Here is a 14,335-nt window from a genome sequence, read left to right as displayed (position 1 = left end):
CTGGGGGAGGGGAGGGGGGTTGGTGTGTAACGGGGGCAGAGCCTCAGTTTGGGACGACGAGAAAGTTCTGGAGACGATGGCGGGGATGGTTACACGACAGCATGAATGTGCCTGATGCCCCTGAACCGGACACTGAAAAATGGTGAAGAGGGGAAGTCTTATGTTATGGCTACTTTATCACAACAGAAACGAAACATAAGGAATAAAATCATCTATGAAAGATTTCAGACCAAAACGCGGAGTCAGGAAGATGTACGTCATTGCACATTTAATGGCACATGCAGCATCCAGAACATCACAATAAACAGGGCAGCGCTTACACAACACGGAAACGCCCGCCGGCAGCGGCAGGGTCACCCCGACTAGGCAGCCTCCCCGGGCTGCACGGGCAGCAGCAACGGGGTAACTGCACTATTGCGTGTGTCCTTCAGGTCACCAGGAGGCCCGTGAGGCACGGGCCCCAGGCCCCTCCAGCTCACGTGAGAGTCGGCCTGACGACACTTCCGAGGGGGAATCGGTTGACTGATGACTTAGGTGTGTGGGCCCAGGGCTGGTCTGACTCACATTCTTCCTACATGGGGAGGGGAGAGGCTCGGATAACGGGCTTTCCCACCAGGGCGAGACTCCTGGTTAACGGGAGGCTTGTCTGCTGGAGAATGACTCACAGGGGACTCTTCCTGACAACTTCATCCAGAAAGTGTTTTAGAAAATCCGTCCACTTCCTCCCAAGTCTCCAAGAAGCTGCTTTGCGAAGACGTGGAAGGCAGTGGGGCCTCCCCCGGCCCCGAGAGCAGCGCTCACCGCAACTCGGAAAGCCCCAGGCTCCCACGGCGTGCCCTTCCTCTCCTGGGCGTCTCAGCCCAGTGAGGATGTCCCCTGCCTCTGACGGTCAGGCAAACTGGTCGGTGCGCCCAGCTTTCCAGGAGAGGGGAGGGTCACGCCCACTCCCCTAAACATGCCGTGGGCTCCTGGGGGCCACCGCCCTCTGAGGCTGGAGCTAGCTTAAGCCGCCAGGGCCTCCCCACCCCTGGCATCTTGGGAGGACCGTCTGTGGGGCGGTGGGGGTGGGCATTTGAGGGAGGGGCTGGACCCTCTCTCTCTTCAGCCTCAGCTTCTCACTCCAAGCCCAAGAGTGCCTGTGGGGACCCCCTGGGATGTCATCGCCCCACACGCCGGCCACAGACCGGGTGGCCTCGCATCACAGGGGTCGGCTGCCGGGTGCTGCCCAGCCAGATAGGAGAGGAGCGCCTCCCGGAGCTGGCCCCCCACCCCAGAAGACGTGGGGAGGAAGGCGGGTCCCTTACAAGGAGCCAGTGGGGGACAGGGAAGGGGGACGGGGAGGGGCCGCCACCTCTGGAGGTGACCCCTTCGCTCCCAGGTGAGCCCGAGGGAGGGGCGGTGCCCGCTGCCAGCCTCAGCTGGACGTGCGCGCACAGCAGGAGCGGCGGCTCAGACGGTGAGGGAGATGAAGCTGTTGTAGCGCTGGATGTTCCTCTTGAGGATCTCGGAGCAGGGGCCCAGCACACGCTCGAAGCGGGGCCGGTCCAGCTTCACGCACTTGAGAGGCCCCCGGGCCACCACGGTGGCCGCCCGGGGCCGGTTCAGCAGCAGCGCGATCTCCCCTGGGGGCGAGAGAGAGCATCAGGGCTGCGGATTTAGGGGAAAAGCGAAACCTCAGGACGCGAGGCCGCACCTGAGTGAACGTCCGCGCGAGCGCAGCCCACAAAGCACTGGGATGTACTTACACCATCGCCTGGAACTCAGATGGCGCCGGGCCTGGTCCTGACCCACGTCCTGCCCTCCCGGGACAGCCGGCACCCAGGACAGGCCGCCAGGGTGCCCAGGCCTCGGCCAGGTCCTCCCACGGCCCCTGCGGACCTCACCTCAGGCCCTCCTGGGGCCCCGTGCAACGGCCGCCACCCCGGGAGGGAGCGGACCCCACAACTCACCGAAGTAGTCGGAGGGCCCGAGGCGCCCCACCTCCACATACTCCTCACCGGGGGACCGGCGCTGGAGGACGGAGGCAGTGCCCTGCAAATGCCAAGCAGACACGTGAGGGTCGGCCGGCTGGGGTGGGGCGGGCAAAGGCGGGGGTGCCCAAGGCCACCCCCGAGGGGCACCGCCCGCATCCCCCTCCCACTGGCTCCACGCCCCCCACCTAAAAGTGAGACGTGGGGTCTGGGAGCTGCAGCCATGCTCTGGCCCAGGGCACCTCCTGGGCACCACCATCCTCGCCGGCCTGGCTCCTGCCCCAAGCTGTCTGCCCGCGGGCGGGGCACGGGCAGAATCTGGAGGTGCCTCCGAGGGCAGCGCTGCTCCGAGCTGACCTTGGCTTAAGTTTCAAGGACGGGAGGCGTGCGGCCTCGTGGTCACGCCGCCCCGCTAAGCGATGCGGCCCCCTGGCCTCCAGGCGGGGTGTCCGCGACACTGGGGCTCAATGATTAACGCCAGCCTAGGCAGCTTGGCGAGGCTGCGTTCCACACCAGAGACTCGGCCTTCGGGGGCCGCAGCCTCGGCAGCAACGAGCCGGCACCAGTGGCTTCCGCGCGCAGAGCCCCCTGGCCCGCCGTCTGGGGGCACCCTGGGGCTGGAGCCTCGTCGGAACCCGGCATCTTCCCCACACGCCCAAGGAGTAGCAGCAAGGCCTTATGAATCACCCCGCCAGCCCCACTGGCCTCACCGGCCGCTGCCGATGCCCTGGACGCACAGAGGAGCCTGGGCTGTCTCGCGGTGGGCCCGGCTCACCCTGGCTCACCCAGACCCGGCCTCGCGAGCGCTAGCCTGGCCGCGCCCGGGTTAACTGGTACCCCCTCCGCCCGGGCCGCAAGAGACTCGGTCAAAAGACCCCACCGGTGCCTGCCGCGACTGGGACCTCCGGACGCCCTGGGCGGACCCACGCCGGCCCCACTCCAGCCACAGGGCCACTCGGCTCGCAGGCGTCTGGGGTGCTTACGAAGCTGGCTGACAGAGGGAGCCGGACCTGGAAGCAGCAGGCCATCTCCACCCGGCCCGGGCACTCCAGGAGTGCTCCCTGGGCCGTGTGCCCACAGACCCCAGCCGAGGGACAGGGCCTGCGGGACACGTGGTCCCATGCTGCCCCCACAGAGAGGAGTGGGGTCCCGCTCCCAACTGCCCCTGCAGTGGAGGGCAGTCAGGTCCAGGGATGACGGCACTGCGGCGCTTTTCTTGCGACAACGTTGCATTAACCTAACTATCGTTTACATGCAGCCTTTTCACTTATATAACTTACATGCCTTTCATTCCCATTTTAGACAATTTTCCATTTTACAACTGGATCATTTTCCTCTTCAGGACCCCAGGGACGGAGCTGAAGTTCCAGTTGATAGAATTACTCAGTGAAACTCCAGACTTAAAGCATCTGATGAGATGCTTCAAGCTCCAAACAACAGAAAACCCAAGTCAAGGTGTCTAAAGGCTACTAAGGGTAACTGCTCTCCCGCAGAACCGGAAGACTGAGACAGGGCTTTCAGGGCTGGCTAATTCAGCGGCCCACAGACGTGTCTGGACCCAGGCTTGTCCTTGCCTCCTGCTCTGGTGGCCTCAGTCGAGTCCCTGTGCTGGCACCGTGGCTGCCACAGTTCCAGGGGTCACCCAACGCCTCCCCCATGCCATCAGCAGGGAAACCCTCTGGAAGCTCCCGGCAACCTCCCCTCACAGCTCACTGGCCAGAGCAGGTCACGTGCAAGTGATGCGACTGGCTGCCACTCCTCAGGCTCTGCCCTGCCCGCTTGGGACAGCGGTGAGGATTAGGGCTCAGTTGGGCACAGGAGAGCAGGGACGGGCTCGGGTGGGCCACCGTTCTGTTTCTCACTTGCCCCCCGCCCCGTGCAGACACCTCCCTGCCCTCTGCCTCCTCTGGAATCAACCGCATCCCCCGTGGCCACTGCAAGCATTCCCGTCCTGGTCACATGTGGACCGGCCCATCTTGCGATCGACGGCAGGTTGACGAGATGAAATCTGTTTCCACTGGGATGCACGGAGCTTTCCCACTCGGGACCTTGACACAGAGGATGCACGCGCACCCGTTCAGACTGATGTCATGACAGACCCTCCAGGCTGGACGGCACGAAGATGAAAGGTCCTCAGGGGGAGCCCCGAATAAGCAGGACCAACAGGGAGCAGGCGGCCGCTCCGCTCGGTCCTCACACGTCCCAGGGCTGCAGGAGCGCATGACCACGGGACCATGTTGTTCCCAACAGGGTGTGCACTGCACCACACTCTCTTCCCGCTGCTGACAGCCCAGCCCCCACGGGGCAGTGGGGCCACGAGAGGAAGGGCCACAGGGACAGAGCCACGGCCCCCAGGCGTGCCTGTGATGACCGTGGGGTCACCACTTCGCAAGACAGACGCTTCCTCGTTCTCCACCGCAGTGGTTCGGGGGCTCTTTGCTGCAGCAGCTGAGGCTGACAGGCCACCACCCACAAGCCCTGACGCAACGGCAGGACGTTCCTGTCCTGGGAAGGCACAGCCGCCGAGCCCGAGGGCGGGGAGCGAGGGAAACGGGCAGACGGACTCGATGGGGTGGGACCTCCAACCAGCAGGGCCCGGCGTTCCCACGACACGGGCCACAGGCGTGACCAGCACACGCCCGGGTCTTCCCATCCCAGCGAAATCACCGCAGCCCTGGAATAGCCGTCCTGTCCAAGCTCGTTTCCCAGACGGGCGTGAAGGCAGCGTAGACATCCTCAGGGAGTTGAGAGCCGGAATTCTGGGGGCTGGAGAAACACACTTGCCAAAACTCTAGATCATATTCCCCAAATTTCTCATTGATTCCAACCCAACTCTAAAAATAAATCAGGTCACATAGGAATCAGCCAGGGAGGATGCACGAGGAAAACGTCACTGCTGGAGTCTGGAGGAGAAGGGGTTACAAAAGGCCCGTTCTCCTTTCAACGCTTTTCATTTTTTAAATTTTTCTACAAAGTCGAAACCCACATCAACTCTTTGGTTTCGACAACGGGCACGCGTGACCTTTATGAGACAGAAACCAGCCAAGGTCGAGGAGAACGCACTCGCTGAAGCAGGGCCTCAGGCTTCCCGCTCCCTGAAGCAGCCCCTCCAGCCCGGCATAGAGCCCCCCTGACCGGGTCGGGCGATGGCACAGCCGGGAGCCGCGGTCCCGCCCGTGCGGGCCTCGCCCTCCCCAGGGACATGGCCCACCTCCATCTCCTCCAGCCTTCGGGCCGTCACCCACTCCTCCTGCCTGTGAGCCAGACTCCGCTCGAGGGCGGGGAAGCCTACGCAGGCACGGGCGCCCCAGGATCCACACCCTGGTGGGGTCAGAGCAGACAGGTCAGGGCTGTGGGCCGCTGGCCCCGCGCCCACGGTGCGGCCCGGGGTGGGGCTGGGGGACGTCAGGGTCAGCGGCTCAGTAGGGACGGCACCTGGTGAGAGAGGAGCTCCCGCCAGGGACCCGCAGCCGCTCCGGGCAGAGACTGGAGCTCGTGCGCATCCGGCCCAGCAGGGGAGGGGACACACGAGCGTGTCAGTGTGAAGGCCAGCCGTGCAGTGAGCAGTCACTCTCAGATCCCACTGACACCAAGTTCAGGGAGAGCAAACACTATTTATTTTATTTGAATAAATATCTATCTTAAAAGAAACAGTATCACAGCCATAAGCAGGAACCAGCATCACCTCCCGTAAGCTAAAGGACAACTGAAAGAAGAACACAGGAGGCAGGTATGGGAAGGTGTGAGGACAGCAGCCTCCACCCGAAGTGCCCTCGACACGGCCTGAGCCCCGCGCTCCGGGAGGCTCCCCACGGTCCAAGCCCGGCTCCACGACGTGCTGGCCGCAGTCAGGGGAAGGCAAGGCACAGCCCGAGTCTCGGTTTCCTCGTCTGCAGAAGAGATACGACGCCGGCCACCGCAGACTCGGGGAACCAGCGCGCGCAGGCCTGCAGCAGCACGGCCGTGGTGGGGCCAGAAGCCGCCCTCGGGCCACCCAGCTCCCGGCCAGCGGGCAGTGGTGGCTGAGGGAGTCGACACCCCCGCACGGGGATTCGTCCAAGACAGCGCATCTGCTGGACTTTCCACGGACAAATCAGGCGTCTTTATGGCAACGGTCTTTGCACGCTGCTTATCTCTCCGCCCCTGGTGCCAGGAATCCCGTCCGGGGTAAAGCAGGACCTCGGAATCCAGCAAATGAGTTCCACATCTGTCTGTCTGGGAACGCCTCATGCTGTGTGTGGATACCAGGGAAACCGGAGCTGGGAACGGCTGAGGATGGGAAACACAGGCCCTCAGGGTTCCTCCAGCCTCCTGAGGGGGCCCGAGGGCAGGGAGGAAGATGGTGCTTTTAGACTTTTTTGGGGGGGTGCATCCCCAACTTTTAAAACTGTTTCTTACGTTAATTAAAAAAAAAAATCAGGAAGGAGCCAAGTCAATGAGAAGGACTGTAGGAGGGACCCACACAAACGGTCACGGGGGCAGAGGAGGTGGCGCCACCCTTTTCTGAAGGTGCCTCCGTGCCACTGGTCTTATCCCAGCAAGTGACATTTTACAGGCATAATTTTTTAAAATTCATTTTAGGAAAGGCTCTCATCACTGAACTCAGAAGCTCTGAGCTCCAGGCCTCGGCACCTAGAAGCAGACTTGGCAGCCTCACCGGAATCTTCACATACGGGAAGCTCCCGGGGACACACGGCCGAGGAGGCCCGAGGCACACGACAGCGTGTCAACCTGGGGGCACCGCGTGTGGGCTCAGTGTGTCCGCCCACAGGGGATGTGGTCAGGTCATTGCAAAGCCCAGGAGTGCCCGCCTGGCCGGCACTGGGAGCCGTCCTCACCAGGGCAAGGGTGACTGAGGTGCACGGGCTGGGGCCTACAAAAGGGGGGGGCTCCAAGAGGATGGGTCCCCAGCCCCAGCCCCCAGATGACAAGGTGACGAGGAAGGAGATACGTCAGGACCTGGGAGGCCCCTGGACTCCTCTGACCCTCTCGGTGGACCTCAGAGCCGCCGAAGACAGGGCCTGGGCGATCCCGGGTGTGAGAGCCCCCCCGTGGGATCAGGAGAGGTGCTGTCGAGCACCAAGCAGACACCAGGTCGGGGGTCATCTCCAGCTCCTCTAAGATTCAGCAGTTGTGCTCCTTGGTATTTACCCACAGGGTCAGGTTGAAAGCTCACGTCCACACGAAAACCTGCACGAGGATGCTTACAGCAGCTTTATTCATAGCTGTCAAAACCTGGGAGCAACCAAGGTGTCCTTCAGCAGGTGACGGATAAACTGGTTCATCCAGACCAGCACTAAAAAGAAATGAGCCATCAAGCCCTGACAAGCCACGGAAGAAACTTACACGCGTACCACTGAGTGACAGGCGCGCCAGTGAGGAAAGGCTTCGGGCTGTGTGCTTCCAACTACGTGGCATTCCGGAAAAGGCAAAATTAGGGAGACAGTGAAAAGACTGAGCGTTGGGGCGTGGAGGGGGCGACCAGGTGAGCAGAGGTGGCTTTCACAGCAGGGAAGCTACTCTGTGTGATACGGCAACAGCCGACCTGTCCGTATGCGTTTGTCCAAACCCACAGAACGTACAGCACCCAGAGTGAGCCCTACCACGGTGGACCTCGGGTGACTGTGAAATGTCCATGCAGGTTCATCGATCGTGAGAGACGCACCACCTGGCGGGGGTGTTGGTAGTAGGGGAGGCTGTGCCCGTGGGGGGGCGGGGAGGGGCTGGTGGGAAATCTCGGCACCTTCCCATCCACTTTGTTATGAACCCAAAACTGCCCTTAAAAAATAGTCTCTAAATAAAAAGAACTCCTCTGAGATCCAGATACCTCTCATTACTGGTGACCCGGCTGGCATGGAGGACAGAGGTCCGAGTCGGCTGGGACCAGTGGACACGGGTGCAGTGTGGCCCCCAGCCCAGCCTGGCTTCTGGAAAAGCGTTCCTTCTGGTTCAGTCCAGAAGGAAAGTTTATCTTCCTGCTACTTTCTGGACCAAGACTGCCGTCCTTTGATATTGACCGTGGCCAGGGGCACTGCTCTCACTCCCTGGACGAGGAGGGTCTGGCACCGACCACGGAAACCCAACAGCAATTAACGGAGACGGAGACCGCACTCACCCTGCGCAGGTGCCGACCAGACTCATCACCTCCTGGCGGGGCCCCCGAGGCTGAGCCGTGAGGTCTGCCGCCCGTCGGGCGGAGGGCCAGGGTGAGCCCCTCAGACTGGTTCTCGAGTGAGGGAGGGTCCCAGGACGGGAGCAAACCCACCAGGCCTGTGGGAGGCCCCTCGGGAGCCGGAGCCTCAGGGCGGGGTGGCTGTGGGCATCTGGCTCACAGGGAAGCTTGGGCAGCTGGATGAGATGTCCCTGACCTTGCAGGGGACACGGGGTGGACGTCCAAACTCCTTGTCCAGAGCGGAGGGTGTGTGTGGTCCTGCTGCCCCGAAGTTGGCACCGCCCCCCGCCCCGACTCAGCCCCCAGCACCCCGCCTCCCACCACACCTGGCGCCCCTGGCCTCGTGCCCAGTGTTCCTCTGGATGCCCTTCCCCTTCCCCGACCTTCTCCATTTGGAGGACTCCTACTCATACGTCAATACCCAACACACCGCCACCCGGGGTCACTGCTCCACCTCCCTGGCCTTCCCTTCTCCATGTGGGACCCAGGGCCAGTCTGTGGCAAGGGGTGTGGGGGCTCTCCCTCCCCTGCAAAGTCACAGCAAACTGCCCAGCGGCGGCCGTCGCCCCCCCACCCCCCTCCCCCAGTACACTGAGCCTCGGCCTGGCACACGGTGGGGGCATGGACGGGCTGAGTCACAGATGGCTGTGACCTCGGATCCGTGCATTGTGGCCTGCGGCGGTCTCCGTAAAAGTTCCCGAGACGACGGCGAACTTGGAACACCCTTGAGACGTGAGTGGCGCAGCATCAGCTAGGAAAGCCCCCGGGCAATGGCAGCGACGAAGGGGCTGCTTTGCAGTCGCTTCAACATTGTGGACATTCGTAGAAGTGATTTGCAAAGAGAGGAGATGATATATCCAAGCTCACGTTTCCATGGCAATGCCTCCAGCTGTGCAGCCTGCCTGGCAGCTGGCGGGGAGGGAACCCGCTCTTGTCCAGCTGCCCCCAGGCCCCGAAGTTTCTGCCAGGTGTGGAATCTGGCCACGGGGAGGGTTGCAGCAGAGGGGACCTGAGACCCAGGCCTGGCCCCACCCACGTCCTCTTCCCAGGGTCTTCCTGGAGGGAGAGGAGGTCCAGGAAGTAACCTGAGCCTGCAAGCCTCATAGGACTTGGCACGGTCTCCACGCGTCGGGCCCCTCCCTGCCAGCCCCACACGCCCTCTCTCCCTGGGGGAGGCCCACCAGGGTCTGTCCTGCCAGACGCAGCCGGGAATGCCCGCAGGTCCCACTGCTGGCGGCCGAGAGCTCCTCGGGCTACAGGGCGTTTCAGGCTTCAGTAACTAGAAGAGGTTCCGAGAACAGCCAGGCCACCTACGGCCCCCCGGGCTGCTGCAGGTCGGGTCCTGAGGGGCCAGGGATGCTTGGGCCCCCGGGAAGACCCACTGGTGCTTTCTGTTCTCACGTCTGTGAGGCCCCAGGTTGACAACCGCAGGTCTGCTCTGGTCGGCTGAGAACATGCTCCAAGAGCTTTGGGGGTCAGGTGTCCGAGGGGCTGGCAGCGCCCACAGCTTCAGAGACAGCTGGTGTGAGCACACAGAGCTCAGAGACAAGGAGCCCCCTGCCAGGAGGCTTGGCACGGAGACCCTGGGGTCACGCGAGCCCAGCTCTGCCAGCCCCGCCTGGCTCCCAGAGGCCAGCACGTGATGTTAGGGACTCATCAGGCGTCTGCAGGAGCCGTTTCTCACGTCTGTGCAGGTGCGGGTCTCTGCCAGCGCCTCCACACCTGGGGAAACAGCTCCCAGAGCTGCCTGTCACTGGCCCCAGGCTGCGCTCACCCGCATCCACCCAGGAAAGCAGAGGGATGGACTGAGGTCCAGCCAAGGGCGGGGGCCCGGGGCAACCCGCGCTCCCACTCCCCTAGATGAGGCCTTGGCGCGGCCTGAGGTCCACAGCGGGGGAGCGGGACCCGGCCGGTCCACGCGCAGGGAGCCGGGGGCCCGGCACCAAGGCCAGCGTGGCCTCCACAGGCGTTGCTTCCACAGAGAAAGGGCAGCACCAGGCCTGCCAGCCACGGGAAGCCGCAAGCCAGGGTCCCGCAGCCCCGCTCCGCTCGCAGGGCCAGCACTCGCGGCAGGAGCCCCGGGCCCCGCCCCCTGCAGCTCTGGGGCCTCGGAGCAGCCGGGCCCCTACATCCACCTGAGCAGAGGCCTGAGCGTTCCAGAAGGGTCGGAAGGCAGTGGTACTGGTCAGGGCTCTCCGGAGAAAGAGGACCAACGGCCTGTGCACTTGGGCAAAGACTTACGTTAGGGAATCTGCTCACACGACCGTGGGGCTGACGTGCAAACTCTGCAGGCAGGCCGGCAGGGAAGAGTGGGTGCCGGGACTCGGTCCAAAGGCCAAGGCCAGCTGCGGGGAATCCCTCTTCCTGGGGGACCTCGGCCCTCTTCTTCTTAAGGAGGCCTTCAACTGATTGGAGGAGGCCCACGCTCACCACAGAGGTCAGGGGCTCCACCCAAGGTCAATTGACATCGGTGTCAACCGCATTTGAGAAGCACCTTCACAGAAACACCTGGACACCCGCGTTGGACCAAACATCTGCGTCCTGAGGCCTGGCCGAGTCGACCCATGAAATCAGCCCTCACAGCGGGTCCTGGGGCCTGGGCCCCTTCCCAGCGCATCTGCAGTGGGAACGTCCTTTCCTGTCCAGCTGTCGGCTTCGTGGGTGTCACGAGAACACGGGGCGGACGATGTGCTGAAACACATACATGTGCAAGCAGCCTGTTCGAGGGAATCTACACAGATCTTCCCGCCACGTCCTCTAAAGGCCACGTCGGCTCATCCCTTGGTAGTCTTGGGAGAGAACACGGCTGTGGGGCGGACACCACACCCCCTTCAGATGCGGCCGGTGGCCACTTCTGGCCCCACGGGAAACAGTGGCTTGAGGCTGCAGAGGTCTCTGCGGCTGCATTTCAGTTCTGAGCGTGTGACGCCTGTGAACCCTGAGGCACCACCGTGACTTACCCAATTTGGTGGACCGCAGAGGAAAAGGGAAGAAAATGCAAGTTGCCAAGGAAACCACTTTGAATACATTTTACGATGTTGTGAGAACCGTACCTTCCAAGGAGGCTGGGTTACACTCCGGGCCGTACTATCACTGTTACTGTGACTCTGCCCCCACTGCCACCCCCCCGGTCAGCGTTGGGGGGACACTCGGCCACAAAGCCGAACTCCCTCAACAGAACCAGCAGTGTCCCCGTCCCCGAATCGCTCTCCCAAGGCCCTCCTCAGACAGCTTTTGTGGCAGGAGGCGTCAGGAGCCCCTGGAGAGAGTCCCCAGCCCACCCATCACCATCTCCTGGTGATTCTACAAGGAACACGCTGCCCATAACACAAACCACACAGTCGTGGCGCCAGGTTCACCCCCGAAGACAATCACGGAACTCGGCTCTGACGGCCTTTAATGGATGAGCTAGAGCAACGACCAGCCCCAGAGCGGCAGAGAAGACGCAGACAGACACCCCCGGCCCAAAGGGCGTCAGTGGAAGGGCGAGGAGGTGGGGACACGCAGGAAACACAGGAAGCAATTTGCACACCACTCACACTGCTCTAGAGAAGTGCGGGATGCTCGGACACACACGTGCACACACGCGCTCATGCCCACACTGAGGGCCCAGCGCTCCCAGAGCCAAAGGGCGGGTCCAGAGCAGGGATGCAGGGGCAAGACACGGCGCGTCTGGGACCCGCTACCTGCCATCGGCGTGTCCCTGGGGAATGACCCCACAGGTGAGGTCAGACTGCACAGCCGTGGGGCTCACATTCAAAGCTCCCATTGTCACAGTCCCTGTAAGCTCTGTGAGGAACCCCGCTGACCCGTCTTTCACATGGCTTCACAATTTTTCCACCCGTGGCCTTGGCCCCAGAGAATAACGGACGACTGTCTGTGTTGGCCAGAGCTGCTCACTCCCTGGGCCTCAAAACCGAGGCTGCAAACTCAATGGCCTGCAAGTGTGTGCAGAGCCCGCCGGGGATGCAAGGGGGCAGGGTGAGGACTGGGGCAAAGTGGGGAGCGTGTCACACCCGGGGCAGCCGCCTCTTGGGTCCAGCCGGCTGCAGCCAGGCAGGGATGCAGATCCAAAGTGGCCAGATCCAGACGTTCAAGAAGAAGAGATCTAGGTTTTCATGTAAAATACCTGATTTTTATTTTATTTTATTTTATTTTATTTTTTGGCTGCATTGGGTCTTGGTTGCTGGGCACGGGCTTTCTCTAGTTGCAGCGAGCAGGGGCTACTCGTCGTTGCGGTGCGCGGGCTTCTCATTGCGGTGGCTTCTCTTGTTGCGGAGCACAGGCTTTAGGCGCACGGGTTTCCGTAGTTGTGGCTTGCTGGCTCTAGAGCGCAGGCTCAGTAGTTGTGGCTTGCGGGCTCTAGAGCGCAGGCTCAGTAGTTGTGGCGCACAGGCTTCGTTGCTCCGCAGCATGTGGGATCTTCCCAGACTAGAGCTCAAACCCGTGTCCCCTGCATTGGCAGGCGGATTCTTTTTTTTTTTTTTTTTAGCATCTTTATTGAAGCATAACTGCTTCACAATGGTGTGTTAGTTTCTGCTTTATAACAAAGTGAATCAGCTATACATATACGTATATCCCCATGTTTACTCCCTCTTGTGTCTCCCTCCCTCCCACCCTCCCTATCCCACCCCTCTAGGTGGTCACAAAGCACCGAGCTGATCTCCCTATGCTATGCGGCTGCTTCCCACTAGCTATCTGTTTTACATTTGGTAGTGTATATATGTCCATGCCACTCTCTCACTCTGTCACAGCTTACCCTTCCCCCTCCCCGTGTCCTCAAGACCATTCTCTAGTAGGTCTGCATCTGGGCAGGCATATTCTTAACCACTGTGCCACTAGGGAAGTCCCCTGATTTTTAAATAGTGACAATTAATTCAAATGTTTTTTTAAAAAAAACACGGTGCAGGCCAGTGCAAACCCCAACACCCCTTGTGTCTGACGGCAGGCTCAGCTGCATTTGGAGAGCGTGACCAACTTTCTGCTGGAACGTCCTCCAGAAACCATGAGCCAGACACTGGCTACCTTCGCAGGAGGATCTGAGATAAAAAACACAGACCTCGAGGGACCACAGTTCCCTCAAAGTCCTGAGAGTAAAGCCCCGGAAATGTTCTGAGTCAAGCTGTAACTTTCACCCCAGCGGCTTGCTTCTGGGGAGAGCAGGCGCGAGCCTTTGAGATGACCTCTCTGAGGTCACGGCCGGGGCGGGAGCTGAAACGCAGGGTTTGCGGCCTCTCAGGTCTACGGAGGGGAGACCTGGCTGGCAGGAATCATAATTTGTTCTGTCTGTGGTTTTTCCCCTTTCTTTCAAGAAACATTGTTGAATGAGTCACCCACCCCAGGACAGGAATGCCGCCTGTGGGTGGATCCCTCAGCAGGGTTCCTGCAGAAGCACCCCCAGCCCTGGGTCTCAGGTGGGAACCACGTCCATCATTCGGCTGCAACCCCAAGGGCCCTCCCGCCCGAGGCTCAGTGCCGAGATGTGGACCGGTAGGTAACAAAGGTCCCGGTTCCCAAGCGCACACTGTAAAGCTCTGTGCTGGAGCCACCAGGACCCTCCTGAGGTGGTTCTCCTGCTGACCCCACAGCCTTCCAGATCTCTCCTGCGTGATCAGCAGGCAGGTGGCGGGAAGAACCACGGGCATGCCCTCCTAGGAGGGGCTGCTGCGGGAGCCCAGATAAAGTCCCCACAGAACTCGCGGCTCACAGGGCGGGACTTTGTTTGTGGACTGAGGCACAGAGGCGGGCAGGCGCCAGCCAGCAGGACCCGGAGCATCCTCGCCGACAGCAGCAGCCTGGGAAGTCACTTCTGTTGTTTTAAACCAAGAAAGTGGCTCCAAGTCCGGCGATGTCGGCCAAATGTCACTAGGGGTTGAGCCTTTGTCACTTCCTTTCTGTGCACCAACCCCAAGGCTGGCACCACTCTCTCTGGACAGCACAGTGACCCCCTCTGCGGCTGTGGCCACGACCAGAGCGGGCTTTCAGACTCGAGCCGCCCCAGCCTCTGCCGCGCTAAAGGCTCCTGTTCTCCGACGGCAAAACGCGCAGCTGGAGCGTGTGCTTTCCCGGGCAGGCGACATAAATTCTTCCCGCCAGGAGAGCCAGGGAAGTAGGAAGTGAGCCAAACTCACATAGTTTTGGGTCTGTGTCATGGGGAGGGTCCCATGGCGAGGCGGCCCCGGGGACCGTATCC

At 61.7% G+C, this 14,335-nt stretch overlaps 1 protein-coding gene across 1 annotated transcript in view; it reads right to left on the bottom strand.

The window, feature by feature from the left end:
- Positions 1-253: 253 nt before the first annotated feature.
- The window catches only part of PRKAR1B (protein kinase cAMP-dependent type I regulatory subunit beta), a 91,350-nt gene continuing 77,268 nt past the window's right edge, over positions 254-14,335 (bottom strand). The window contains exons 10-11 of the mRNA XM_024763514.1: positions 1,950-2,031; positions 254-1,622 (exon numbers count right to left, since the gene is read on the bottom strand). Coding sequence (XP_024619282.1) covers positions 1,450-1,622; positions 1,950-2,031 — 255 coding nt within the window. The 3' untranslated portion in view covers positions 254-1,449. The remainder of the gene's footprint in view (positions 1,623-1,949; positions 2,032-14,335) is intronic.

The sequence above is a fragment of the Neophocaena asiaeorientalis genome, unplaced genomic scaffold, assembly GCF_003031525.2.
Source record: "Neophocaena asiaeorientalis asiaeorientalis breed wild unplaced genomic scaffold, Neophocaena_asiaeorientalis_V1.1 scaffold223, whole genome shotgun sequence".
Classification (NCBI taxonomy): Eukaryota; Metazoa; Chordata; class Mammalia; order Artiodactyla; family Phocoenidae; genus Neophocaena; species Neophocaena asiaeorientalis.
This window is presented reverse-complemented; position numbering and strand designations above follow the sequence as displayed.